The 27,553-nt window shown below is 39.7% G+C and overlaps 1 protein-coding gene across 2 annotated transcripts in view; it reads right to left on the bottom strand.

Moving 5' to 3' along the window:
• Positions 1-4,677: 4,677 nt before the first annotated feature.
• LOC109920660 (galactosylgalactosylxylosylprotein 3-beta-glucuronosyltransferase 1-like) overlaps positions 4,678-27,553 on the bottom strand; it is an 83,274-nt gene continuing 60,398 nt past the window's right edge. For both annotated transcript variants that reach the window (XM_048602955.1, XM_020520717.2), the window contains 4 exons: positions 22,121-22,647; positions 20,890-21,186; positions 11,399-11,512; positions 4,678-7,321 (listed from right to left, as the gene is read on the bottom strand). In XM_048602955.1, coding sequence (XP_048458912.1) covers positions 11,426-11,512; positions 20,890-21,186; positions 22,121-22,647 — 911 coding nt within the window. In that variant the 3' untranslated portion in view covers positions 4,678-7,321; positions 11,399-11,425. The remainder of the gene's footprint in view (positions 7,322-11,398; positions 11,513-20,889; positions 21,187-22,120; positions 22,648-27,553) is intronic.

Genomic DNA, 27,553 nt, shown 5'->3' with positions numbered 1-27,553 from the left:
ACCGCATCCCAAAACCAGTCCAGCTCGTCCCTGCCTCCCTAACCTGTTCTTCCTCCCACCTATCCCCTCCTCCCACCTCAAGCCGCACCTCCATCTCCTACCGACCAACCTCATCCCGCCCCCTTGACCTGTCCGTCCTCCCTGGACTGACCTATCCCCTTCCTAACTCCCTACCTACACTCACCTTTCCTGGCTCCATCCCCGCCTCTTCGACCTGTTTGTTTCCTCTCCACCTATCCTCTCCTCTATCCCTCTTCTATCCGCCTCCCACTCTCTCCTATTTATTTCAAAACCCCCTTCCCCTCCCCCTTTTCTGATGAAGGGTCTAGGCCTGAAACGTCAGCCTCTCTGCTCCTATGATGCTGCTTGGCCTGCTGTGTTCATCCAGCCCTGCACCTTGTTGTCTCGGATTCTCCAGCATCTGCAGTTCCTACTATCTCAGAATCATGCTGTCTATTGTTTTTTCACCATCATCTCTGACTTTGTGGGATAAACACGATTTAGCTTTTAGTTATAAGTAACTCCAAATTTGTTTGAATTTGCATTAGGACTGCTTATCTGTTTCTCAATCAAATGATCCAATTTTTCTACAGTTGGAATGTTAATTCCTAAAGCTATTCTAAACATATGAATTGTGAACTAGATATTTGCAACATTGATAATGTATTTTCTATTAGAATTTATTTGCAATGCAACCTTAAACTGGACACAGTTGTTCAGCTGAACTTATCAGTGGTTTAGAAGATGGGAGTTATGTATAATATCAGTGATTCAGACGGTGGAAAATGTTTTTCCCTTGGTCTTCATTTTTTTGAGAATCTGGTATTACACAATCACATTATTTTTGACACTGCTATGTATTGCTTGCTGTTTTCACTCATATAAAATTCTATTTTCCATTCATATCCACAATTGTGAAAAGTGAGTAAATCCTTTTGGACAGATGTACCTGCTCTAAGTCTGTTCCTTTTCTATGTATCATTTGCAAGCTTAAGCATTCCACTTGCAATACTGGAAGTCATTAATAAACTTCGTCTACTGAGAATCCAAGACAGAACATTACACGAAATCTGCAGCTCACAGCTTTGCACAGCAAAGGATGGAGAAAGGCAATGGCCTCGTGGTATTATCACTAGACTGTTGACTCAGATAATGTTCTGGGGACCCAGGTTCAAATCCCACCATGGCAGATGGTGGAATTTGAAGTCAATAAATATCTTGAATTAAAGAGTCTAATGATGACTATGGATCCATTGTTGATTGTCAGGGGAAAACCCATCTGGTTCACTAATGCCCTTTTGGGAAGGAAACTGCCATCTTTACCTGGTCTAGCCTAGATGTAACTCCAGACCTACAGCAATGTGGTTGACTCTTAGGGATGGTAATAAATGCTGCCTAATCAGTGATGCCCTCATCCTGTGAATGAATAAAGGAAAAAAAATTCTAACCCACAATTATAATTGTGGGCAGCACAGTGACTCAGTGGTTACCACTGCTGCCTCACAGTGCCAGGGACCTGGATTTGATGCCACCCTCGGATGACTGTGTGGAGTTGCATGTTGTCTGCGTGGGTTTCCTCCAGGTGCTCCATTTTCCTCCCACACCCCAAAGATGTACATCATTAATAATATCATTTAAAATTTCATGAGTCTGCACCATCTGCAAGATTTTATCACATATCTTGTGAAACAGAATCCCCTTGTTTACAGAATAAATTTGTTAAGTGTGTAACTCCTTCAATGTATTGACTTGGGAGTGCTGCTGTTACTGTCCTACATTCTAATAGACACCAATTATTTGTCCCGGTAGAGCTAGATCAGGGCCAGAATATGTGGCACCCATCTCTATCAATTTACTCATACACAATTTAAATGTAATTGCTAATAACTGAAATGTTTGTAAGATATTCTTTTTAAGGTTTCATTTTTTATAGTTTTTGCTCACAGTCAGTTAAAGAAACACTTTGTGCACCCAGCCCTGTAGTAACAATTCTAATGCAAATGTAAAAATATAACACTATCCTTTTGTTTTATGCCATTTGAAGCTGTAAGAGACATTCAATCATTAAAACATTTGACCATATACCTCCTCTCTTGTCCCATCACCAACCAATTCAACACTGACAATAACCTGTCACTTCCATTTTCTCAGCTGTGAGTCCCTTGCATCAATCTGCATAAACCAGACATAGTTCCAGTGAAAAGTTGTAACTAAATGACCAAACAACAATCATTTATCAGATTTGGCTACAGGAGTCACAACCTGTTGTCAAAAGCAGGATTAATCCTGACCCAAAGAAGGAACTTTTCTGATTTTCTGAAGAAGAGTCTCGACCCGAAACATCAGCTTTCCTGCTCCTCTGATGCTGCTTGGCCTGCTGTGTTCATCCAGCTCTACACCGTGTTATCCCAAAGAAGGAACTGTCTTTATTCTAATTCACTGGTAGATTTCAGAAAATTAATAGCAACTTTTAATCAGCAGAACAAGTGCAATTTTTGAAAAGAAAACAATGTATAGATGCCTGGGCTACCAAATGAAAGAATCAAATTGATCTGAAAACCTACATAACACCAGCAAATACAGACAGAACACAATAAAAATGTGGGCTAATGTTTTGCATCGGATCCCTCTGTATGTAGCTTTCCGGTTCTAAAAGGAGCCTGACTTGGAGATGTCAGCCAGTTATTGTCCTGTCCAGGTTTTGTTGGGCCAGTACAGCATTCCCAACCTGTTCTCATTTGATTTCAGATACTCATCATTAATGTTCTTTCTTATGTTTGGAATACACACTGTGAAGTTTAAAGTGTGATCTAGCTGAGATTTCTTCAGAAATGTTCTTTTGAAATAGGAGTGCATCAAGGTGGCTCTTGGCTGCAAATACAATTATTCATTTCATTGAGCTATTTCCATTCAGGGACATCAAGCTGCCGCTTGATGGGTTAGACAATACTCAATGGTAACAGCAAGCAAATCTTAACATTATTGTACAAATGAGACAGCTTTGGCATGGTTTTGCCACCATATTGATATTGTAATTGTGATTAATTATTGGTGCAAGCTGGAGTTTGTTGTTCCCTGTTCTTTGATTTTCCCATTAACATATTTGTACCTGTAAATCTCCTGTGACTTTGCAATGCTGAGTCAAGATCAACTACAGCATTGTCACCAAGCAGAGAGCACTGAAACAATGGGAGTAAGGGCCAGATGGTAAGATGCAAATAATGGGCGAAGAAGGAAGTTCATTGGGTGGGAGAAGTGATGCATAGAGGACAGAGGAAGGAAGAGAATGTAAAAGAAACAGATCGAAAAAGGGAATGGCAACAAAGGATGGGTTACTGGGATAGAAGAGAAAAATGGGGAAGGGGGCTTTCAGAGGGAGAAAGAAGAAAGATGAGAGGGTGAAGGGGTTGGAGAGGAGGAAAGAATGAGGAAGGGAATGATGACAGAAGTGAAGTAAGCTACCACAGCAGAGAACTAACCTACATTATCTTCTCACAATGGGACTGGCGGATGGGAGTGGAGGTATGGAGGTAGTGAGTGAGCAAAACTATTGCTTTATTTTACAATTTCCTGGATAGGAATGATGTGCAAGACAGGGCGGTCTGGTAGAAAGTAGAAGGTATTCAATGATGGAAAACCAAAAACATCAGAAATGTCTACAATAGTCCTCGCTTGAGATTCTAAGTAATTTTAATTTGTATCCAAAAATTGCTTTTTTTAAACCACATGTTACTATAGAGTACTGAACAAGGGAGTTAGCAGTTTGTATCTCCACCTACAGACATATTTGGAACACTGTTTCACAAGAATTTCTTCATTGACAATGGCTGTCATTAAGATTTCAACACATTTTGGTAGAGTGTCATAGAATTCCATACATGAAGATTCAACAATTTAAAACAATATCAGCCCCTAAACTTAAAAGACAATTTGACTTTCCGACAGACTCAAATGGAAGGATGTTTTATTGCTCTCAATTTTCTGAGACATCACCTCAAGTGGGAGTTTGGAAAGGTCCAGTGATTGCAATTGCAATGGGAATATTGACCAGCGTAAAGGAATGCACATTTTTAAGCCTTTGGATCACCTCAGAAACACACAGCAGCCTTTATAAACTCGAGATGAGTGGCGGTGCAGATTGGGGAACAACTGACAAAAATGGGCAGTGAACACTGGGTTGTAAACACAAGTTCCCAATAAAATGACTGAATTTCAGACCACATGAAGCCCAGTCTAATTGGTACTGAAAGCAGAAGCCATGTTATATGAGGTGCTCAAGAGGAGGCTGAACATCTGCAAGGAGACTCATTGACGTTTCAGCTCACAGTTGGCCGTTAGTGTTATGGGAGTGCCAAGCCAATGCTGAATAGAAACTGTACTTGTCTTTGCAGAAAATTTTACATATCTGAGCCTGGCACTCTGCAGATAATAACCTACCTTCACTATCAGGTGGTTGCGCCAGGATTAATTGTATGGATGTGAACGGTGTGGTGAGTCTTCTTTCATTCAATGCTACCAAAAGCAAGATGCATTATAATTGGGTTCTTTTTTGAAAGGTCTTTGGTTCTTTATTATGATATTCATGTTACTTAATTCAAATTATGTTTTCATTCATATTTCTTAGTGCAGAATAATTAATTCTTTCAGTCTTACACAAGAATAGAAATTACTTGAGGTTTATGAGAAAATGTATGCCATGTTATAACGAAACATACTTGCTGCAAGTTAATTGCTGGTAAATGTCTGACACTTGCACTAAATGCCAATCGTCAATGCTTGTGTAATTTCAGCACATTCGCAGCACAACAGAAAAACATTAATGCTAAAGCTTTCATTAAGTGTGATACCTTGCATTTTAAATTCAGAATAATGGCAAGAATTAGCTACCAAAATAGCAATGAGTTTAATTGTGCTTGCTGTTATTAATGTGTAAATCCCACAACTTGTGCTAAGGATGCGATACACCATGCACTGTGAATCACTATCGTTTACAATCTGCACCACAGCTGTTATCCTCGAGCGAATGACTGTTCATTCTCAATTATCCCATGGTTTCAAGAATTTGATAATAAACTCAGTCCAGAAAGTTAAGGCTGGTACTTAACAGTTTCAGAAAATTTTTACTGAGATTTATTTTCCAGAAGGAATCAAACTTTGGAGCCCCGTTCCTACAGGTAGTAAATTCTAAGACATTTTTAAGGTTTAAATTGTTACTTCCTGGTCTTTCTTTTTCTTTTAACCCTATCATCCTCTCTTTCTCCTTATTTCTCTTTCTGTATCTGATTTGATTCTAGTTTAGAAAACACTGGTGATACTCAGCAAGTGGGTAGTTGTGGGAAGAAACATTTCGTCGAAACTGGGAAAAGTTTTTCTTTTGTGCAACAAACACTTATTTGTGAAGACATTTTTCCATTAAAATTTTAGTATGACTATCCCTTCCCAGTTCTCCTTATTTCTCCGTGTCACCTTATTTTATTGTACAAACATGGAGAACTATCTGCCTTGTAAAGGATTATCTTTTTCTGAGCAGCTTTGTTGAAATTGGAGGTGAATTTAGTGTCTACATGAGAGTGTTGAGTTATCTGGCTTTATTTGCAAACCAGCCTGTGATTTTTCTCACATAGTACATAAGGGCAGCAGATGCATGGTTACATCAACAGCCACAAGTTCCCCTCCAAGCCCCTCACAACGCTGACTTGGTATATGTGTCACTGTTCATTCAAAAAGGGTCCAAATCCTGGAATTCCCTTCTTATTTACACTGTGGTTATCTCTATACTCCAAAGGCAGCAGTGATTCAAGAAGACAGCTTACCACCACCACTTTCTCCAGGGCAATTAGGAATGGGCAGTAAATTCTGACCCAGCCAGTGATGCCCACATCTCATGAACAAATAATATCAAGCAAAATGAGTAGGCCACAAGTGAACTTCAGGCAAAATTAATTTCTTATGGTGGCTGACAATTCAGTGCCTTTGCACCAGAATTTAAATTAAATTATCTAAGAATAAATTTAAGAATGAGAAAATGCAATTTATACATTTGAAGACTTTTTTTGATCCCTTCACATGAATATGAAAAAATCTGGCTCTCTTTTGGAAGTTTCCAATGTCTAGTTTGAGGCACTATTCCAACGATTTATTTTGCTTTGAGTAAAGCCACCTTGGTATAAAACAATTCCACAGTAATTTAAATGTACCTTCTTCACTTTTATTTCTCTAGCTTAATTTAAGATAATAACGATTTTACTCTAGCCAAGCTACTTACTATCTCATGTACCTCTCTAAGATGTATCCTTTATCCTTATCTCTAGACCAAAGAATCTAAGGCTGTCAAATATTTCTTTATACTCAGGACTGGCATTACTAATCTTCTCTGCTCTCTTTCTAACTCATCTAATTATTTGGTGCAAAATTGAACATAATACTCAAAATATGGTCTGGACAGTGTATTGCATAATTTGCTAAGACTAAAAAATCCTACTGTCTTGTCACATTGATGAGTTTGCTATCAAATCCATTTCTGAGTCTCCCTCTGAAATTTCAGCGTCTTTTGTTCAATACATATTGAGATTAACATGGAGAAAATAATATTTATCAGTAGTTCATGTAAAAGCTCATTAAAATCAGTACATTAAAATTTATGTCTCCATGTTGACATAATGTTCCACTTTGACAGGCAGTATATCAAAGACATTTGAAACCCTGACTGATAGCAGTCGATGACTCAATCCATTGAAAGCAGCTCCGTCCTTTTTGACACAATTGTGCAGTAATTCTGTACTAATTAGCTGAACAGCTGGACATTATTTGGCTGAAGGTGACTTTGATGGTTGCTTTACTTTCAAGTGAACTGTGGATTTAATTGCGTTTGATGTCAACATGTGGTGAAGTGCTGAGTGAGCTCTTTCAGCCCAAATGATATAATCTCGCAGGACAGCAATGAACAGCATTCTGAATGGTAATAGATCATTCAATAACTGATTGTGCATTATGCTTAATCAAATTACAACAGCAAAAATGTTGCATTCCCTGCTCCTCTCATGGTAGGATAAGATTCAAAGCACTCGGTCCAGCAGTGTAGAAGCTGAATTTCAATCCTTGGGAAAACTTGTTAAACCGATGCCTTATGTTCAATTTTGAGGAAAATGTCAACCGTGGAGAAGGCTGAACATAATTATCTACACACTATATTTAATAATTTAAAACAAAATGCAGAGTAACTTAATAGGTCACGTTAACATAAAAAAACCTAGAGATTATTAGCGTGACTTGAGACTTCATTACGGTGTCATAAAATTGGAAGAGAATCTTCACAAGATACCTGAAAATAACAGAAATAATTGCATTGATTAACTTTTTCAGAGTTATCAAACTCAAATAATCTTACTATTCAATCTTAGTTTGAGCTCTAATTTTATTAAAATGTTTTTTTTACTGAATTCAACTTATTTCGTTCAATTTTTCCAGGTGCAAAAGCAAAACTCCTGCAACATATGTCAGGTATTTATTGTCGTAGAAAAACATGATCTGGGAAGTACAGGAACAATATGGGGGACAACAGACTTAACAACTGTGACTACACTTCACACATACATCCTAAGTGCTTTGGGAGGTCCTAAAGCCATGAATAGGTGCTGTATAGATTGAAGTTCTTTATTTTCTTTCTTTTATATGTGAAGTTTTAGGGTTTACCTTTAACCACGTTTTGAGAGACGTAGCATAAGAATTTATTTAGTTTGGATTGTACGGATATTTTTGATCATTAACGATTACAAAGCAATGCTGTAGCAAACAGGAACAGCAAAAGCTGCATACATTGTTTAAAGGTGGCATGTGAAAGGGCATTTATACATTTTATTGCACTTCCAGGTGGGGAAAAAATACCATGGATTTGTCAAAGGTTAAGCTGGGCTTCCAAATCATATACGCATTCATTTCTTTTTCAAGTATATCTTCTCTTCATGTCTCATTGAATATGTGAGTTAGGCTAGTTTAATGTGATTGACCAAGAATGAGCTCCAAATTGCATTCGTGCATGCTTTGAATCACAAGATTTAAGAGTATTTTCAAATTTAACATATTCTAACATATTTGAGTTTTGGTGAGATATATTGAATAAGTAATCACTCAAACTTTTGATGTTGAATCAGTGCATTGGAAAGCACATTATAAAACAGAATTCCAAACTCTGGCTAGGTTAGAAGCTCAGTTTCAGGCTAAGAAATGTTCAAATCAAGGTATTTAAAAACATTGTGTTTATTTTGTTTATTTTTTTCAACCAAAGCCAGAGTTCGGAATAAATACTTCAAAAGTCTGCCAGAGTGATAGCACCCTCAGTTCTTTGTTTTATTTCAAAACGTTGATTGCCAAAATAAAAATTCCAACTTTGAACTCAAGGCTCTGAAACATGAATATTGAATTCAGTGCAGGACTCTTATCATAGTTTAGGATGAAGTAAAAGTCCTTAGTCTGTGTATCTTTGACTCACACACACTGGAATTCACATCGAGACTACATGAGCCCATCTTATTCTTGACCATCAATATCTGTCAGAACAAAGTCCCTCATTATTGACTTGAACATTCATACCTTTACTTGAGATTTGTGGTTCTTAAGCCAAAATGTTATTTCATAGAATCCTGACAGTATGGAAACAGACCATTTGGCCCGACAAGTCCACACCGACTCTCTGGAGAGCATCCCACACAGACACATCCCCCAACCTTATCCCTGTAATTCCCATGGCTATGCTGCTGATCCCTGGACACTACGGATGATTTAGCATGGCCAATCCACCTAGCCTGCACATCTTTGGACTGCGGGAGGAAACCAGAGCACCCGGAGGAAACCGACGCAGACATAGGGAGGATGTGCAAACTCCACACAGACAGTCACCCAACGGTGGAATCAAACCCAGGTCCCTGGTGTTGTGAGGCAGCAGTGCTAACCACTGAGCCACCGTGCCATCCTTTAAGCTGCTCCACATGAGGCTTGAACTCACAACTTCAGCATTTCACGCGCTTCTGTAATGTCATATAAGTACCGCATGCGAACCGATTGTGCCACTGGAGCCACGTCAGAAGTGGTAAATGAAATATTTTCTGATTTGAAATTCCCAGCATAATATCAAGCTATTAGATGGTTAGCAACCATGTAAAACATCCTGTAGTCCACCTAACAATGTCTCTGACTCAAGCCTCGGAGTAGCAATCCCTAATATGCCTGTGCAAATATTACATTTCACATACTAGCCAGCTCTGGCCTTTCTGAGTGAGATTATAAATTAGAGCCAATGTGTACGGTTAGGTTTTAATCATTTTGAAGCTGGATTGAGACAATCAGATTGACGTCAAATAGAAACTCTTCAGCCAACACAGAAAAGGGTCAAAAAGAGTCTCCAAACAAGATCCCAGAAACTAAAGACTGTTATAAAAGCATACATTGTAATCCCTAAAAAAATTGAAAACTATAAATTTGGCTTTGACTGCGCAAATTAATGAGAGATGTTTATGTTATTCTGAGATCTCTATGTTGCCGCATTTACTTGAATCTATAACTGTAAACAAGCATGAATGCAATGATTATTTACTCCAGATTCAATTACACTATGTCAACACCAACTAGATTGCACCAGGTTTTACTTAAACTTGGACTATTCTCCATTAATATTTGTTGATAATAAAGCTACAGTGTACTTTGTACTTTACTGTGAAGTTTAGTTTATTTTGTTGACTGAAGCTAGAGTTTAAAATAAGTACTTCATAAGTCTGACCAGAGTAATAAGCACAAAAATGCAACAAAGGTAACGTGTTGAGCAGACAAGTGCAGGATAATGGGCACCAGAGCTTCAGGGCTGAGTATTCTGATTAGGTTTAATTTACAGTCCTTTTGCAAAGTTGCTGCTTAATCAGTTCTTCATATTTACTTGATGCATTGCATAGTTCTGAAAGAATTTAAACATTGTTTAAAAACAAGTAAAATTGAATTATAAGCGGAGTAAATAAACTAGTGGAACATGATCTCTCATTCAAATGAGGAACACAGGAAATCAAATGTGGGCAAAAACTAACTACTAGTAGCTGTTCTCAAAGCAATCAACATGAAGTTAAAGCAAAATTGTATCATTTAATTTCTGTAAAACATTTTTATTTTTCAGATGTAAACACAACATCGAGTTGCTATCATCTCAAATGCCTAAAGTTATGCTGAAGTGAAACCCAGAAAAAAACAAAAGCGTTTAAAATAAACCAAAAATGAAGGAACATAAGAACATAAGAATAGGATCAAAAGAGGTTCACTACCACCTTCTCAAGGGCAATTAGGGATGAGCAACAAATTCTGAGCCTGCCAGCAATGCTGATATCCCACGATAAAAAAACAGTTTCATAGGAACAGAGTAACATAGAAAATAGGAACGGGTATAGGCCATTCGGTCCTTTGAGCCTGCTCTATCAGTCAACATGATCACGGCTGATCATCCAACTCAGTATCCTTTTCCCCATTTCTCCCCATATCCTTTGTTCCATTTAGTCCCAAGAACTATATCTAACTCCTTTTTGAAAACACTCAATGTTTTGGCCACAACTACTTTCTGTGCCAGAAAATTCCTCAGACACTGGTTGAAGAAATTTCTCCTCACCCCATTCCTAAATGATCTACCCTTGTGGTCGGCTGTGATCCCTGGTTCTGGATTCCCTGTTCATCAAGAACAACATTCCTATGTTTACCCTGTCTAGTCCTGTTAGAATTTTATGGGTTTCTATGAGATGCCCCCTCATTCTTCTAAACTCCTGTAAATATAGTGCTGACTGATTAAGTCTTTCTTCATACATTTAAACACAGACATCTAATGGCAGTTCGTACATTATTGCGGACTTACCAGCTAAGAAATAGTATTCATTCACGGGCAGCTTCAAGCTACCATTTACAAGTGAGTTAAATTTAAACTTCCTCAAGATGAGGAATAGATATTTAATGAGGGAAAGCAACATTTTTCGATTTCTTCACTGTAGCACGAAAATATACCCTCACATCAACCTCATATCCATCACACCTAAACACATCCATTTTACTTCAGGGAGTTATTCTTTCAGACAACTAACTTCATACCAAGTGCTGATATGAAAGAGGGCTTATGCTGTGGACTAGCGTTGATTAGTGAATGGGTTAAGATTGTCCAAAATCAATTCATTTCAACTCATCTGAGATTTCATCCTGAGTATAAAGGGCCAGATTCAGATTCAAATTCGAGATGCTTGAAGAGATGTAACCCATGGAGTTGCCCAGTGTATAATTTGTTTCACCACACAGTATACCATTCAGGAATAGGATATTGCTAGTTTCTGCATGTCTCTGGCACTCAGATGGTGTTGTTGAGCAGTTAAAATTCTGAACTTACAGAAAATGCCTCCCACCTCAGCGCAGTTCACACCTCCACTCTTGGATCAGTGAACCCGTTCTTTCCTTCATTTATTAGAACTGGTTTTTCGGTCCGTGTGTGCCACACAAGGATCTGTAAAATAAAGCAATGACAATGTGAACACACTACTGTGTACAGTGGGAAACTAGTAAGATACAGAAGGATTACTTAACTGGGAGAGGTTCCTGTCATTTAGTCTTGGACTAGACACTTAGGGTATTTCAATGATCTGTCCTTCTAAACCTATTCTTTGTGCATTATCTGTGTCTGACAATGTAGAAACAAGTATTATTAATATGATTAAAGATCACCTTGGCCAATGATAATCCCATTGCCAGCTCCAACTGTATTGTGTTCATTTAGATTTTAATTTGGTAGAAGATGGCATACAAGTTACTTGAATGAGCATCTGAACACATTTACGTAACATATCTTGTGTGCTAATGTTTCAAAATGCATTTTGACTTTTGCATCAAAAAGATGCAAGTCATACAAATTCACATACTAATGGATCATATATAGTGTGCCATAGCTGCAGGCAAGCATTAAAACGTGAAACAAAACCCACTGCTGTTAAATAATTCCGTTCTTTTTAAGAAATTGTGCTTTATTTCATAGTTTGGGGAAAAGACAATTAATATTTTTATCATTCAAGCTGTTTAAAGCTGTTGTCCTGAATGTCTTTTGCATTGTGTTAAATTTATTTAATGTATACCTGATTCGTTTTTGACATAAGTTATTGGCATATCATGACTTCTTTCCTCTTTCAAGTAATGAGAACATTGCATCCAGTAACTTGCATAAAATCTAGACCCATGGACCCATGGACAGGCCATTCAGCCCCTCCAGCCTGTTTCTTCATTCATTTGGATCATGGTTGATCTAAATTTCAACTACACCCACCTGCTTAAGAACCAGATTCCTTGATTATTTTTACTGAAAGAAATGTCTGTCTTATTAGTTTAACTTTTGATTGGCCCAGCGGTTACAATCTTTTGAGTAAAAAAGTTCCAAATTTTCACTACACTTCTGTGCAAAAGTGTTTCCGGATTTCATTCCTTTATGTACTAGCTCCAATGTTAACAATTATGAACATATGTTCTGAAATTCCCCACCAGTGGAATTGTTTCTCAGCAGCTACCATTAAAATGCCAATGTCATTTCAAACAACTTGATTAGATCAGCTTCACCATTCTAAACTCAAGGGATTAAAAGTAATTATACTTTGTAATTTAACCCCTAGCATCATTCTGATGAATCTGATCCTTCCGTTGCCAGGATATTCTTCCAGAGATCTGGTGCTAAGACTCAACATGCTATTGTCAGGTTTTGTCTAGCCAAGATTCTGCATTACCGAGACATTACTTCTTTCCCTTGAGACAAAGCCCCATATACTGTTAGCTTTTTGATTACTTTCTGAACCTGTATACTATTTTGTAATGGTTTAAAAATATAAATCACTTCTTGTTTTTGCATCCTCTTATTTCTAACCGCTAAGAAAATATTTCATGTTTTTCTACTTCCTCACAGTCAAAGGTGATTCTCTCATAGTTCATATTGAACTCCTTCACCATACTCATGCCCAGCCTCTTAGTCGATCTATGGGGCTTTTGTAACATCTTATTCTAACTTTACAGATTGTTGTGCTTCCCAAACTGGTGTCTTTTGCACATTTGGATGTATTATTCTCTATTCTTCCAGGCAAGCCATGAACATATCAAATGAAAGGCTGCAGCACGAGGATAGATTTCTGTTGAACACCACTTGACATATCCATCCAATCAGTAACCATTTCCTTTTATTGCTTTCCCTATATTGTAACCCATTTCTTCCAGGAGCAGAATATTGCAGAGCTGGCAGGGGGTCACACTGAGAGAAGAAGCCCATCCAGCTGTAGATGGGTCCTCAGGCCAGATTTTGCCAGAATTGGCTGTAGCCAGGGCTGATGTGCCTATTAAGGACAATGGCCCAAACCTAAGAGGTGCCTGCGAAAACAGAGTCCTGTTTTAGCAACCATCTTAGCAGCACCTTTGCTAATACTAGTGGGATTGGTAAGGATGAAGCCACATCAATGTCTGTGAGCCTTCAAAGTCACGTAACTAGAGTCTAGGGATGCAGGGGCTGGGCCCAAACAAGCAGACACTCGGGATAAAAGGGTTTGATTTAAGATAGGCAGAGTTATTCCCATGAGCTGTGGCCGCTTCTGCTTCTGCTGGGATTCCCTATGTGAGCCAGAGAGTGCTGAAAAGGAGGCCCTTCCTGTCATTGGCATAATGCCAGAAGTGGTAGGAAGAGACTAATTGGTCTCCTATTGAGTTACTCATCTGCCATCTTTCCCGTAATTGGTGAAATGTCTCAGTAGTGGGATTCCCTAATGCCTAACTGTACCATTTTGCCATCTCACCTCCCAGCCTTTTGCCAGCAGGCCTGGAAAATCCCGGACTTGAAGTTAAGCATGAATTTAGAATTTGTAAATGAACTGGTTTATTTATTTATGGAGATTGATCTCCATATTGTAAACATGCACTCCCCCACCGCCTCCAAATTCATACTGGTCCTTTTAGATTTTTGAGAAGAAAGGACACAGATTCGTCACATCTGTCCTTACCAAGAAAAAGTATCCCTATCTGGGGACTCAAAATAGCACACATGAATTGCACAACTAAAAGTAGCCAAGAGAGACCAGTTGGGGCAAATGGTCTGTTTCTGTGTTGTAAGTAGTTCAGGGAGATGGATACTGATCTGTACCCCTCGCTAATTGACCACTTTCAAGGACAATCCTGAGTTAGCACTGTCCTTCCTGTAGCAGTCTCAGTACAGTTCTCAATGTAATCCATAATAGACTAATTCCAGTTGTAAGGGGAAATATCATAAGGACAAGTTACTATTTGATTCACAGAACCTTTCGTAAGAAACTGATATAAGTCCACCACTGCAACAATGGAATGGTACACTGTTTGTATATGACTGCTATAAGATAGAGTATACAACACAGAAACAGACCATTTGCCTCAACTGGTCTCTGTTGGCGTTTATGCTTTTATGTCCCATAAGTCATTAAGTTTGGTATGCAGAAATACTTGCAAATATCCAAGACTCAAATAATTAAATCAAATGAATTTTGATGTGCAGATTCCACCTGACCTCTACCTTTGGTTAATACATGATACATAATCATTTCCTTGAGTGTGTCTAGAACTTAACTGCAGATTTCTTTTATTCTTCTTGTGAATGGATTGTGAATGCTGGTAGAGCCACTATCTCTTCCCCATCACTAATTTCCCTTAAGAAGCTAGTGATAGCTGTCTCCTTGAACAACTGTACTGCATCAGATGCAGATACACCAACAGTATGGTTAGAAAGGGAGATGCAGCATTTTGATCCAGCAACAGTGAAGGAATGACTACATAGTGTCATGTATTGATACGAACATGCAAACAAGGAACGAATAGGCCACTCGGCCCTTCGAGCCTGTTCCACCATTCAATAAGATCACGGCTGATCCGATTTTAAAATCAACTCTTGCATCCCAATTCCTGCCTATCCTCAATAACCTTTCAATCTTTTGATAATCAAGCATCTATCTACCTATGCCTTAAAAAATATTTAAAGATTCTGCACTCTTTGCCTTCTGGAGAAGGGAACTACAAAGATTCACAATCCTCAAAGAGGATTTTTTTCCCCTCATCTCTGTCTTCAATGGACAACGCCATACTTGTAAACTATGTCTTCGAGTTCTAGATTCTCTCACAAAAGAAAACATCCTTTCCACATCCACCTGGTCCAGTCCCTTCAGGTTCTTAAATGTTTCAATTAAGTCATCTCTGACTCTTCTAAATGCTAGATAATATGAACAAAGATTATCTGTGGCTTTGAGGGAAAATTGCAGCTGGTTGTGTTCCCATGCATCTACTGACCTAGTCATTCTGGTTATTTAGTTTCATGCGTTTGGAAGGTAATAATGAAGGAGGCCTGGCAAGTAACTAAAGGGCATCTCCTAGATGGTACACAATACTTTACTGTGTGGAGGGAGTGAATGTTTAAGATGGTGGTGGGACGCTGCTAAAACTAGTTGTTTTGTCTTGGATTTTGTCAAGTTTTCTGAGTGTTGTGGGAGCTGCATTTATCCAAACATGTAGAATATTCCATCAGCTCCTGACTTCTGACTTGTAGATGGTGACAGACATCAAGGAGTCAGGAGGTGAGATATTCATGGCAGCATTCGTAGTCTCTCACTTGGTCTTGTTCCTACACTATTTATATGGTTGGTCCAGTTGAGTTGCTGGTCAATGGTAGCACACAGGATGTTGATAGTGGGTAATTTAATGATAGTAATGCCACTGAATGTCAATTGGAAATTGTTAGTTTTTCTCTCTTGTTGGAGGTGGTTGTTGTTGGTATTCGTATGGTGCAAGTGATATGTACCACTTATCAGCCCAAGTCATGTGTTATCCAAGTCTTGTTGTTTATGGATACGGACTGCTTCAGTATTCGATGAGTCATGAATGGTGGCAAAACATTGTGCGATTATCAGCCAACATCCCTCTTATGATGGAGGGAAAATAGAGCAGCTAAAGATGTTTGTCCCTGAGGAACTCCTGTAGTTATGTCCTAGGACTGAGATGATTGGCCTCCAATAACCACAATTACCTTCCATTGTGCTAGACATGATGACAATCAGTGGCAAGCTTTCCTGATAATCCATATTGGCCAAACTTTTGCTCAGGTTTGTTGATATGACACTTGGCAGCTCCCACAACACTCAGAAAACTTGACAAAATCCAAAACAAAACAACTAGTTTTAGTAGCATCCCACCACCATCTTAAACATTCACTCCCTCCACACAGTAAAGTATTATGTACCATCTAGGAGATGCCCCTTAGGTTTGTTGATATGACACTTGGCCAAATGCTACTTTGATGCTAAGTGTTGTCAGTCTCACCTCAACTGAAGAATTCTGCTCTTTCTTTCATTTTTTTTTGGACCAAGTCTGTAATGAGGTCAGGAACTGATTGTTCGTTGTGGAACCCAAACTGAGCATCAACGAGCATGTTATTGCTGCATAAATGCCATTTGGTTGTCTTATCAACAACACCTGCCTTGACTTTGCTGCTGATCTCGAGGTGAATATTGGACTAATATTTAGCTGCACTGGCTTTTTCCTGTTTGTTATAGAGAGGATATACCTGGGTAATTTTCCACATTGCCAGGTAAAGGCTTATACTGTACAGGTACTAGAAAAACCTAGCTAAGCTTGTGACAATTTCGACAGCATAAGTCTTTGGGACACTGTTAGGATGTTATCAGGGTCCATAGGTTTTGTGGTGGTTGTAAATGCTTCAGCCTTATCTTCTGCTCTGATGTGCTGGGCTCCACCATCATTGTGGATTGGGATATTTGTGGAGCCTTTCCCTCTGGTTAGTTGCTTAATTGTCCACCACAATTCAGGGCAGGACTGCAGAGTTTTTGTATGTTCCTTTGTTTGTGGAATCATTTAGCCCTGTCTGTCACATGCTTCTTCCTTTGTTTGATCTGCCAGTAGTCCTGCGCTGTAGCTTCATCAGGTTGGCAACTCTTTTGCTAGGCTTGGTACCGTGCCTGGCATACTCTGCTACATTCTTTAGTGAAACAAGGTTGATCCCTTGGCTTGGCAGCAATCATAAGATGCTCAGAAATACTAACAAATACAGACCGACTGGTCCCTTGAGCCTACTGCAATGTTTAACAAGATTGTGGTTATCAGATTGTGTTCTTAACTCCACTTTCCTGCCCATCCTTAAAACCTTTGAGTATTTCATCAATCAGAAATCAAGCTTGAACATTTTGTTAATGATTCTGCATCCACCGCTCTCTGTAGAAGAAAATTCCAAAGATATTCTGAGAGAAGAAATTTCTCCTGATCTCTATCTCAGACACCTCTTTCTTTCAATCTGTGGTCTCCAGTTCTAATTCCTCATCAAAAGGCAAAACAAACATCCTTTCAGCATATAGCCTGTAAAGTTACCTCAGAATCTCTTTTGTTTCAGTACAATTGTCTTTCATTCTTTTAAAGTCCAGTGAACATAAGTCTAAACCACTCAATGTTTCCTCATAAAACAACCCTTTCAGCTCAACAACTCAACCAATTTTGTGAACCTTCTGAACTGCTTCTAATATAAATATATCCTTTCCTTAGTTTGCTACAAATGGTGCATCTTTCTCATAGATTTGGCAATAAAATATGCAATTGTTAAGAACTGCAAAATATTTCTTTAAACGTTTTCCACTGTTTCTGTACAACATACAAACATACAAATGCACAAATTAAGAACAAGAGTAGACCATTCAGCCCCTTGTGCCTGCTCTGCCAATCTAAAAGATGACGGCAGATCTGATCACTTTATCTTTTAATCTGTAATTTGAGTCCACTTGAGCCAAACCCACCCATATATCCTTGTAATTGCCTTAATTTAAGCTTAATACACTAGTGTTATACCACCATTTCTCATCCTAACACAGTGTGTGAAGTTCTATCGCAATATGACTTTCTCAATTTTATGTGGGATCATTAATTAATCTTACCTCATTACATATTTGAAGGTGTAAAATGAAACATTCAGTTGGTTGTTCCAGCATATATTGTTATAAATATTATTTCAAATACCCTCTATGAACTCTTCCTCCATACTAGCTTTGTCAATTTTAATTTGTCCAATCTATGTGAAGATTGAAATTATCTATGATTATTGCAGCACATTTCTTACAAGCCCCATTGTTTCTCGATCCTATAATGAAGCTACTATTCAAGGGCCTATAAAAAGCTACTCTCAATTATTTAATGGGAAGTCACATGACACCAGGTTATAGTCCAACAGGTTTACTTAAAATCACAAGCTTTCAAAGCACTGCTCCTTCATCAGGTCTTCACTTGACGAAGGGGCAGCGCTCTGACAGTTTGTGATTTTAAATAGACCTGTTGGATTATAAGCTGGTGTCATGTGATTTCTGACTTTGTCCACCCCAGTCCAACACTGGCACCTCCACATCTCAGTTATTTATTTCAATTTCACCTGATGTCATCATTTATTATTAGAGCTACCATACCACATTTCATGTTTTTCCCTGTCCTTCTGAAATGTCAGATCCCAGTTATTAGCCTTGGTCACCTGTAACTACGTCATGCTAGAAAATGAGGTTACAGGTTGTGGTTGAACAAAATTCTGTTACTACGGATGGCCGATAATGATTCATGGATGCTCAGTTTTGATTTGCTGTATTTATTCTGAATCTATTTCATTTAGCATAGCGGTGTTACCACTGAACACAATGTTGTGTGTTCACACTGTAGAGACATGGTTCCATCTCCACAAAGACTATGCGGCAATCATTCCTACCAATACTGTTATGGGCTATTGCATTTCCTACAGGTAGACAAGTGAGGATAAGATCTACCAACGTTTTCTTCTTGTTGTTTTCATTACCACCTACCACAGACCCAATTTATTCTTCAGGATTCAGCTAGTGTTGCTACTGAGTCACTGTTAGTGACAGACATTAACTCCCACACCTACAACACATGCTGTTCCTTTGCCAACCTCAGTGCTTCTTTCAAGTGATTTTCAACATGGAGGCTTACTGATGGTAATCATCAGGAGGTCCCTTTCCCCACGATGGTCAGATGCTGGGGTCTAGCTCCAATTTTGAGGACCCCAGCACAACCTCCCCGTGATAGTATACTACCATACCGTCATTTCTGGTGGGTCTGTATTAAGGTGGATTCTGGAACACTGGCTGTAAGAAATGATTCTGTGAGAATGACTATGTCAGGTTGTTGTTGGTCTGGTCTGTAAGACAGCTGTCCCAATTTCAGCACAAAACCCCAGATAACAGTAAGGAGTACTTTGCAGGTTTGACAGGGCTGTGTTTGCCATTGTCATTGCTGGTGTCTAGGCCAATGCTAGGTGGTCCATCTGGTTACATCCATCTTCAACTTTTCTATTGGTGTTTGGTACCACAGTGTGGTTTGCTGGGGCATTTCACTCGGTAGTTAAATGCCATCTACATTGCAATGGGTCTGGAGTCAGATCTAGGTCAGATGTGATAAGGGAAGCTGATTATCTTCCTTAGAGGACAACAGTGAACCCTATCAGTCTTCATATAAAAATCAATGATAGTAGCATGATCAGCATAACTGAAACTAGCTTTCAGTTGCATATTTTGTTTTCCTTCATTCATTCATGGGATGTAGGTGTCACTACTGAGGTTAGCATTTGAGGCCCACCTTGAATTGATCTTGAGAGCAATTAAGCAATTAAAGTGACCTGGAAAAGAAGCAAGGGTGAAGTGAGGACACGTTTTCACACTTTGAGCTGTTAAGGTTTGGAAATGCACTCCCTGGGCACGTCATGAAGGCAGGGTTCAATTGAGGCATGCTAGAGTGCATCAGACAATTATCTGGATAAAAATAATGGGTATGAGGAAAAGCAACAAATGGGAACTAGGTAACGATGCCCATGCAATGTGCTGGTGTGGAAATGATGAGCTGATTGGCCTTCTTCTGCACTCTAACACTTGTATGATTCTGTGAAGTGTCAATCACATTGCTTTGGATAAGGAGTCACATGTAGACAAAGAATACAGATTTCCTTCTCTAAAGGACAGCAGTGAACCAGATGGGTTTTTACAATAATTGATCATAGTTTTACAGTCACCATTAATGCAATTAACTTTATACCTCATATTTACTAATCAAGTTTAAATTCCACCAGTTGCTGTAGTATTTGAATCCATGTCCCCAGAGCATTTATCTGAATTACTACCCCAATGATGATATGACTGTAGTGTCTCCCTCTGCATTCTGAAGCTCATTTTAGAGATGAGAATGCCTTGTGGCTGACTGCTGGGAAATAAGGCTATGCCTTCCAACCACAAAGCATGACCATTTCCATAACATGCATTCTAGGCTGGGTCAAAATTCAGTGAGGACATTGTCAAAACTAAGTCCACTTCCACAGCCAGTATCTCATTTTATGTGGGTATTGTATGCACCAGTTAATCGTTGTTAAAGCCACTTCAGAAGAGTGGAACTGTTATTATCTTTGTATTGACTATTACATTGACAACTGTGACCAGCACAATGATGGAAAGCTAACATTGGGACACACTTGGGATTGCAAGAGACAGATGTTTTCAACAATGGAAAGCAAAGCCTAAAGGGTTTTGTTACATTCAAGTACCAAACACATTGATCATATCACTGGCAGTATTCCTGGTGTAATGGGAGGCAAATATCTCTCACACTTCATTTCAATTTTTCCCTAGAATATTTACTTTGACTGAAATCCTGCAGTGGAAGTGACCAATAATGCCTATTTCCCTCAATGTATAATATATTGATCCTAATTTATAGATTGATACACAACCTACAGGTTTGGTTGAGTAAAAGTAAACTCTCTGTGTTAATCAAGTCCCAACCAGAAGGTTACTCTACTTTAGTGCAATTTGAAGCTTTAGGTTCCAGCTCTTTTAAAGTTACGAGTTCCCGCAACAAGCTGGTTTCCTGGTATCCTCCCTTTACTCCGTAGAGCTGAAAGTTGGCTGAAGGTTTCATGAGTATCAACTTAACGTTGATTGCAAACCCTGCCATATCGATAGCAAATGGTCTATTTGGGTCAAAAACAGTTTTCCAACCGACGACTTTTCCTGCAGTGTTCACTTTGGGAGACTCGTAGAGCAGTCCACCAACGAAAGCTACAGGCCACACTGAAACCATTTTTGTGAATCGCATCTGAAAAATAGAAACGATGGGATGAATTATATAAACTTTGCAATAGATGTTTGTCCGGGCTGTGTGTCTTAATTAGAATTGATGAGATATTTCTACCTGCAAATGTAACATTAAAAGCAAGCAATTATTTGAATTTCACCAATGATTGGTTAGCATGTCTATTAACTTAGCAACAGGACTGACAATGACAATCTCAAAGTATACCCATCTCTGAGGCTTATGGCTATTTAGCTCCTTCTTGACTATTTCAAATCTTCCAATTATTCAAAGATTGTCTGGTGTGCTCTGTAACATCTTGTTCTCAAAAATACTGATTTCTGATAATCAATTCTGTCCAGACTTGACCTGATTCTAGCTTTTAGTGTCACTGTCAATAAGTAGCACCAAATCAATCTAATTATGTTTACATTATTTTCTCCAATTTATTTCCCTGAAGTTCACCCTCTGATATAAGCTATCTGCATTAGTGACAATAATTGGGTTAGATTAAAATAATTCCAAAGATATGTTTAATACTCAATCCCCAGAGCTAAAATTTAAGGCATGCTGCAGAATTCCTCCCCTCTACCTGTAAACTAACATTAATGAAACTTTTACTTCAGACACCCAAATACCAGCAAAGTTAAGAACTTATGTTCAGCTTTGTATTTAGTTAAGGACTTCTGTTCAATCTTCTATTTAAAACTGCAGCTTTGCAACCACCCTGCAGTAATGTTTAATTGATACTGTTTTTAATTAGCAAATTTTCAACTAACTTTACTAGCTTTACTGGTAGGAATAAACTAACAGTACCTGTTAAATGTTCATCATGACGTCACACAATCTATCATAAACATTATTTATGCAGTGACTGTGATAAACAAAGGCTGTAAAGTATTAGATCACTGCAGAGCATAACAGTTAAATGCTTATGCTTTGATATAAAGGGGAGCACCTCCTCAAAGAGTTCCAAACTGTAAGTGTTGTCATCATCAGCAAAGTAAACCACGCCCTCTGATGATTCATTAGGATTCAATTTGTCTCTCAACCAGCGCAGACCCAAATTTCTTTGCAAAGTGCCCCTTGGAGTGCGAGGAGATGATTTACTGAGGCCCATCTTCACACTTTTTGGGCTTTGTATGTTCAGGTGCGTGAAGTTCAATCCACTCTTTTCCAGCAGCAGTGCTACTAAACCGGTCCTCCGAGGGGAGTCCTCAACAACAATCCAGTGTAAGTTCTGTACATGGAGGAAAGTGTTAGCTAGCCTGGTCAGCTCTGCTTTCTGAACCGGTCTAGTATAGGTCGGTGTTATGACATAGATGGTTGGTAAGGACTGGGACCACTGTGGGGGTCTGCTATATATGTATTCCAGTTTGATGACCTGCTGAGTAAGTATTGCTTCCTGGTGCACACAGACACTTTGTTCCTCTTTGCTTTGAGAGCTGTTGGCGAGTATTCTTTTAGTTCCATTGTCAGGCTCCTCTGAAAAGGAAATGATTAGAGATATTCAAGTTATTGCTGAGGCCTTGTGTCTTTCAGTAAACAGCACCATTAATAGAAATGCAAAATGTTGTGGATGTAGGAGTTCTGAAAGGAAACAACTGTGGTGGAAAGAGCAGGTTAGATCACATCTGTGGAGACAGACAGAGATGATGTTTCAGGTCGAGATGACCTTTCATCAGAACTGAGGAAAGATAGAACATTAGTAGACTTGGAGTTGGTGGAAGGGAGGGAGCAGAGATCTGGAAGAACAAAAGAAAAGGTGTGTGATAGGGTGGCAAAAAGAAGAGATTAAATGACAAATGATTGCATGGTACAAACGCCAGTGAGTATTTGTTCATAGCTTTATTAATGGAATATCTTCCATTGGTCGGAGTTTAAGAAAGAAACTAAGGAAGCTAATCTGTCTCAAAACAAGAAAATGCTGGAGAAACTCAGCAGGTCTGGCAGTATCCATGAAGAGAGAAACAGAATTAACATTTCGAATCTGGTATGACTCATCTGCGGAAAGTTCTGAAGTATCAACTGTTTCTCTCCATACATGCTGCCAGACCTACTGAAGTCCTTCGGCATTTTCTGTTTTATTTCAGATCTCTAGCATCAACAGTATTTACTTCTTTTACAGATATTACCAAAGCAGATTCAAGTATGACCAGAAATATAGATTGTGTCCAAATCAATATGAACAGTGCCAAATCTGATATGTATAGCAGTAAACCAGGTATATATATATCAGCCATGCAGCATACTGATAGTATCAAACCAATTCTAAGACATGACCAGATAAAGATGAACAGAAATCTTGCCAAATGTGAGATCAATCAGGAAAAACCTGATGCAGTTAGAACATTACCAGATCGGAATAATACTGAATCAGATGTAGAGGTGGGGGGGCACAGATTCTTATTACCTTGCTCTTTATAAGCTTGCTAAGGCCTGAGGCAGTCCCTTTCCTGATGGTCTGTCAGTAATGCTACTCATGTGAATTTCCCAGAGCCAGCCAACTGAGAGGTTGCCTCTCGAAGCCCCATCAAATGAGGAAGAGTTGATGGCTCCACAGCAGGGAGGCCATTGTGGCTATCTGAATCTCGGGATGGCCAGAGGCCCACTGAGACAGTTGGGTACAGTTGATGGAGCAGGGAGACTCAAGATGGAATCATACACTGCAGATGTGAAAACAAATCAATAACAATAAACATATGCAGCTACCAAGCTAATGTTGTGGAGGGGAAATTGTACTGCAGATGCACTGGGGTCCACAAATGAGACCTCGATGGTGTGCTGGTTCGCTCCTGAGTGACCACTGCAGTGATCTGCTGGGATTTGGCCTCAGATAAAATCCAGCAGTGTTGCGAATCTGAGTCCACATGCCTATTTAATTGCCATTCATTAGCTACCCACTGCTGCTGAATGAGTATCTGGTACTAATGTGCCCAGTCTCTGGCAAGATCCTTTAAAGATAAGTTCACATTAGGCAACTGGCCCAACTACCTTTTTGCCAATTGGCGTCCTGTCTTTGAAACCGCTTCAGGATGATTCCATCCAGAAAGAGCCAAACATGATATGGGGATTATCAACCAGGTATAGATGCTATCATGCCTGATTTATAGGGTGGGATTAAATGTCCTGCTCGGAGGTAAATTCAAGGTTAACACTCGGGTAGGGGAGGCGCTGAACAATTGAGTGGGAACATATAGAGTGGACATCCTGCTGCTTTTGCACCTTCAATCCCTTCTGATTTACCAAAGGTAATGGTATTGACTAGTGGTCAGACACGCCCAACCTATAGACAAGCTGTGGGGTAAACACTGATGTGTTTGCCAGTGGCCTATTAAGGAGGTCCCTTTATGTGGAAGGGATCACAAGAGGTAAGGGACTTTTTAAAAAATTTACTCATAGGACAAGGGCAACGCTGGCTGGACAGCATTTATTGCCCATCCCTAGCTGCCCTTGAGAAGGTGGGAGTGAGCTGCCTTGAACTACTGCAGTCCACTTGGTGTAGGTTGATTAGCATTACCCTTAGGGAATTCCAGGATTTTGACCAAACACAGTTAAGAAGCAATGACATACTTCCATGTCAAGGATGGTGGGTGGCCTAGTGGGAATTTGCAGGTGGTGGTGTTCCTATGTATCTGCTGCCCTTGTCCTTCTAGATGGAAGTGGTCGTGGGTTTGGAAGGTGCTGCCTAATGATCTTTGGTGAATTTCTGCAGTGCATCTTCTAGATAGTACACACTGCTGCTACTGAGCATTGGTGGCAGAGGGAGTGGATGTTTGTGGTTATAGTGTCAATCAAGCGGGCTGCTTTGTCCTGGATGGTGTCAAGCTTCTTGAGTGTTGTTGAAGCTACACCAATCCAGACAAGTGGGGAGTGTTCCATCACACTCCTGACTTGTGCCTTGTAAATGACAGACAAACTCTGGGGAGTCAGGAAGTGAGTTACTTGCTGTAGTATTCCTAGCCTCTGGCCTGCTCTTATATCCACTATATTTATATAGCGAGTCCAGTTGAGTTTCTGGTCAATGGTATCCCCATGATGTCGATAGTGTGTGTTTCAGTGATGGTAACACCCTTGAATGTCAAGGCACAGTGGTCAGATTGTCTCTTACTGGAGATGGTCTTTGCCTGGCACCTGTGTGATGCAGATATTACTTGCGACTTGGCTACCCAATCCTGATTATTGTGCAGATCTTGCTGCATTTCAATATGGGCTGCTGCAGTATCTGAGGAGTTGCAAATACACAATTTTTCAGCACCAATTATTGGCGAACATCCTCACTTCTGACCTTATAATGGAGGGAAGGTCATTGATAAAGCAGCTGAAGATGGTTAGGCCTAGGACACTACTCTGAGGAGCCCCTGTAGAGATATTCTGGAGCTGAAATGACTGATCTCCAGCAACCACAAACATCTTCCTATGTGCCAGGTATGGCTCCAACCAGTGGCGAATTTGCTCCAGATTCCTACTGATTACACTTTTGCCAGAGCTCCTTGATGACACACTCGGTACAATGTGAGCTCGATGTTCAAGGGCTGTCATTCGCACCTCACCTCTGGAATTTGGCTCTTTTACCATGTTTGAACCAAGGCTGTAAGGAGGTCAGGAGCTGAGTGGCCCTGGTGGAACCCAAACTGGGCGTCACTGAGCAGGTTATTGCTGAGCAGGGGCTGCTTGATAGCACTGTTGATGACACCTTCCATCACTTTACTGATGATCAAGAGGAGACTGACGGGGTGGTAATTGGCCGGATTGGATTTGTCTTGCCTTTTGGTTACAGGATATACCTGGGCAATTTTCCACAATACTGAGTAGACGTCAGTGTTGTAACTGTGCTGGAAGAGCTTGGCTAAGGGAGTGGCAAGTTCTGGAACACAGGTCTTTAGTACTATTGCTGGAATGTTGTCAGGCCCATAACCTTTGCAGTAAGCAATGCCTCCAACTGTTTCGTGATATCACATGGAGTGAATTGAACTGGCTAAAGGCTGCTATCTGTAATGCTGGGCAGCACAGGAGTAGGCTGAGATGGATCATCCACTGGCTGAAGATTTTTGCAAATGCTTCCACTGAATCTTTTGCACAGATATGTTGGGCTTTTCTAATTTAGAGGATAGGGATATTTGTGGAGCCTCCTCCTTCAGTGAGTTGTTTAATTGTTCACTACCATTCACGTGTGGATGTGGCAGGACTGCAGAGCTAGGATCTGATCCTTTGTTTGTGGGATTATTTAGATCTGGGGCTATCACCTGCTACTTATGCTGTTTGGCATGCAAGTAATAATATCTGGTAGCTTCACCAGGTTGCCATCTCATTGTTGGGTTGCCCGTTAGTGAAGATCTCCATGTGGGCTAAATACTAATCCCTCCTTTACTGGCGCTTATCTTTCTGGCCCCAACTAGCCCAAGTTACCTTATTCCTCATACTCCCTTCGCTGCATGGGCTGTACTGCAGTACCAATTCTGGCCACTACCCATGGTGGCACTGAATGCAGTGGCGAGCTGCTTGACTAGCAGCACTTGGGGACAGGCTAAAAGATCTCAGATGTGGTGAGGCAGACATCGTACTGTGGATACCATAGCCAAGATTTTGAGGGTGTAATTCCCCTCAAACAAGCCTAAACATCAGGCTGCTGGAAGGAGGACACACCCCCTACCATAACAGTTAAATTCTGTCTATTGTTTTCCCCAAATCAGTTAAACATGATATGACACCACATATAGACACCACGAAGCCAAACACAGATCGTGACGTGCTAGAAACAAATATCATGTAGAATGATTACAGTACAGAAAGAGATCTTCCAGCGTTTTTGTTCATATTGCCTCTTTAGAAGAGGATTTCAGCCAGTCCCACTCACCAGCATTTATCTATAGCCTGTCAAATCCTCCTGAATCGGACAATGATGCAATTCTCTTGTGAGCCACAGCTGAATTTGCCTTCACCTCACTCTCAGGCAGTGTATATCAGGTCCTAACCACTCACTGCATGAAAAGTGATTCCTACCTTTGATTCTGTTACCAAGTGTCATTTAATCCAAGTACCAGGCAATGATCAACTTCAACAAGAGGGAATCTAACCATCGCTTCTAGACATTCAATGACATTTCTATTGCTGATTACCCTCCTATAAATATCCTATATGTTAGCATTGACCAGAAACAAAACTGGATCATCCATATAACTACTGTGGCTACAAGATCAAGTAGGAAAAAAAAACAGAAAATGGTGTTGCACAGGATCATTGTAGCATTTCCTGCAATGCAAAATTTATGTTAAATTTACAGCTAATATAAAACTAGGATTTATAGTTGACAGAGAGAAGAAATGCAATGTAACAAAAGTAGACTGGGCAGTTAAGTGGCGAATGAATTTTAACATAGATAATTGTGAAG

This window comes from Rhincodon typus, chromosome 11, assembly GCF_021869965.1.
Source record: "Rhincodon typus isolate 14 chromosome 11, sRhiTyp1.1, whole genome shotgun sequence".
NCBI lineage: Eukaryota > Metazoa > Chordata > Chondrichthyes > Orectolobiformes > Rhincodontidae > Rhincodon > Rhincodon typus.
The sequence above is the reverse complement of the archived record's forward strand: the minus strand, read 5'-3'. Positions and strand labels throughout refer to the sequence as shown.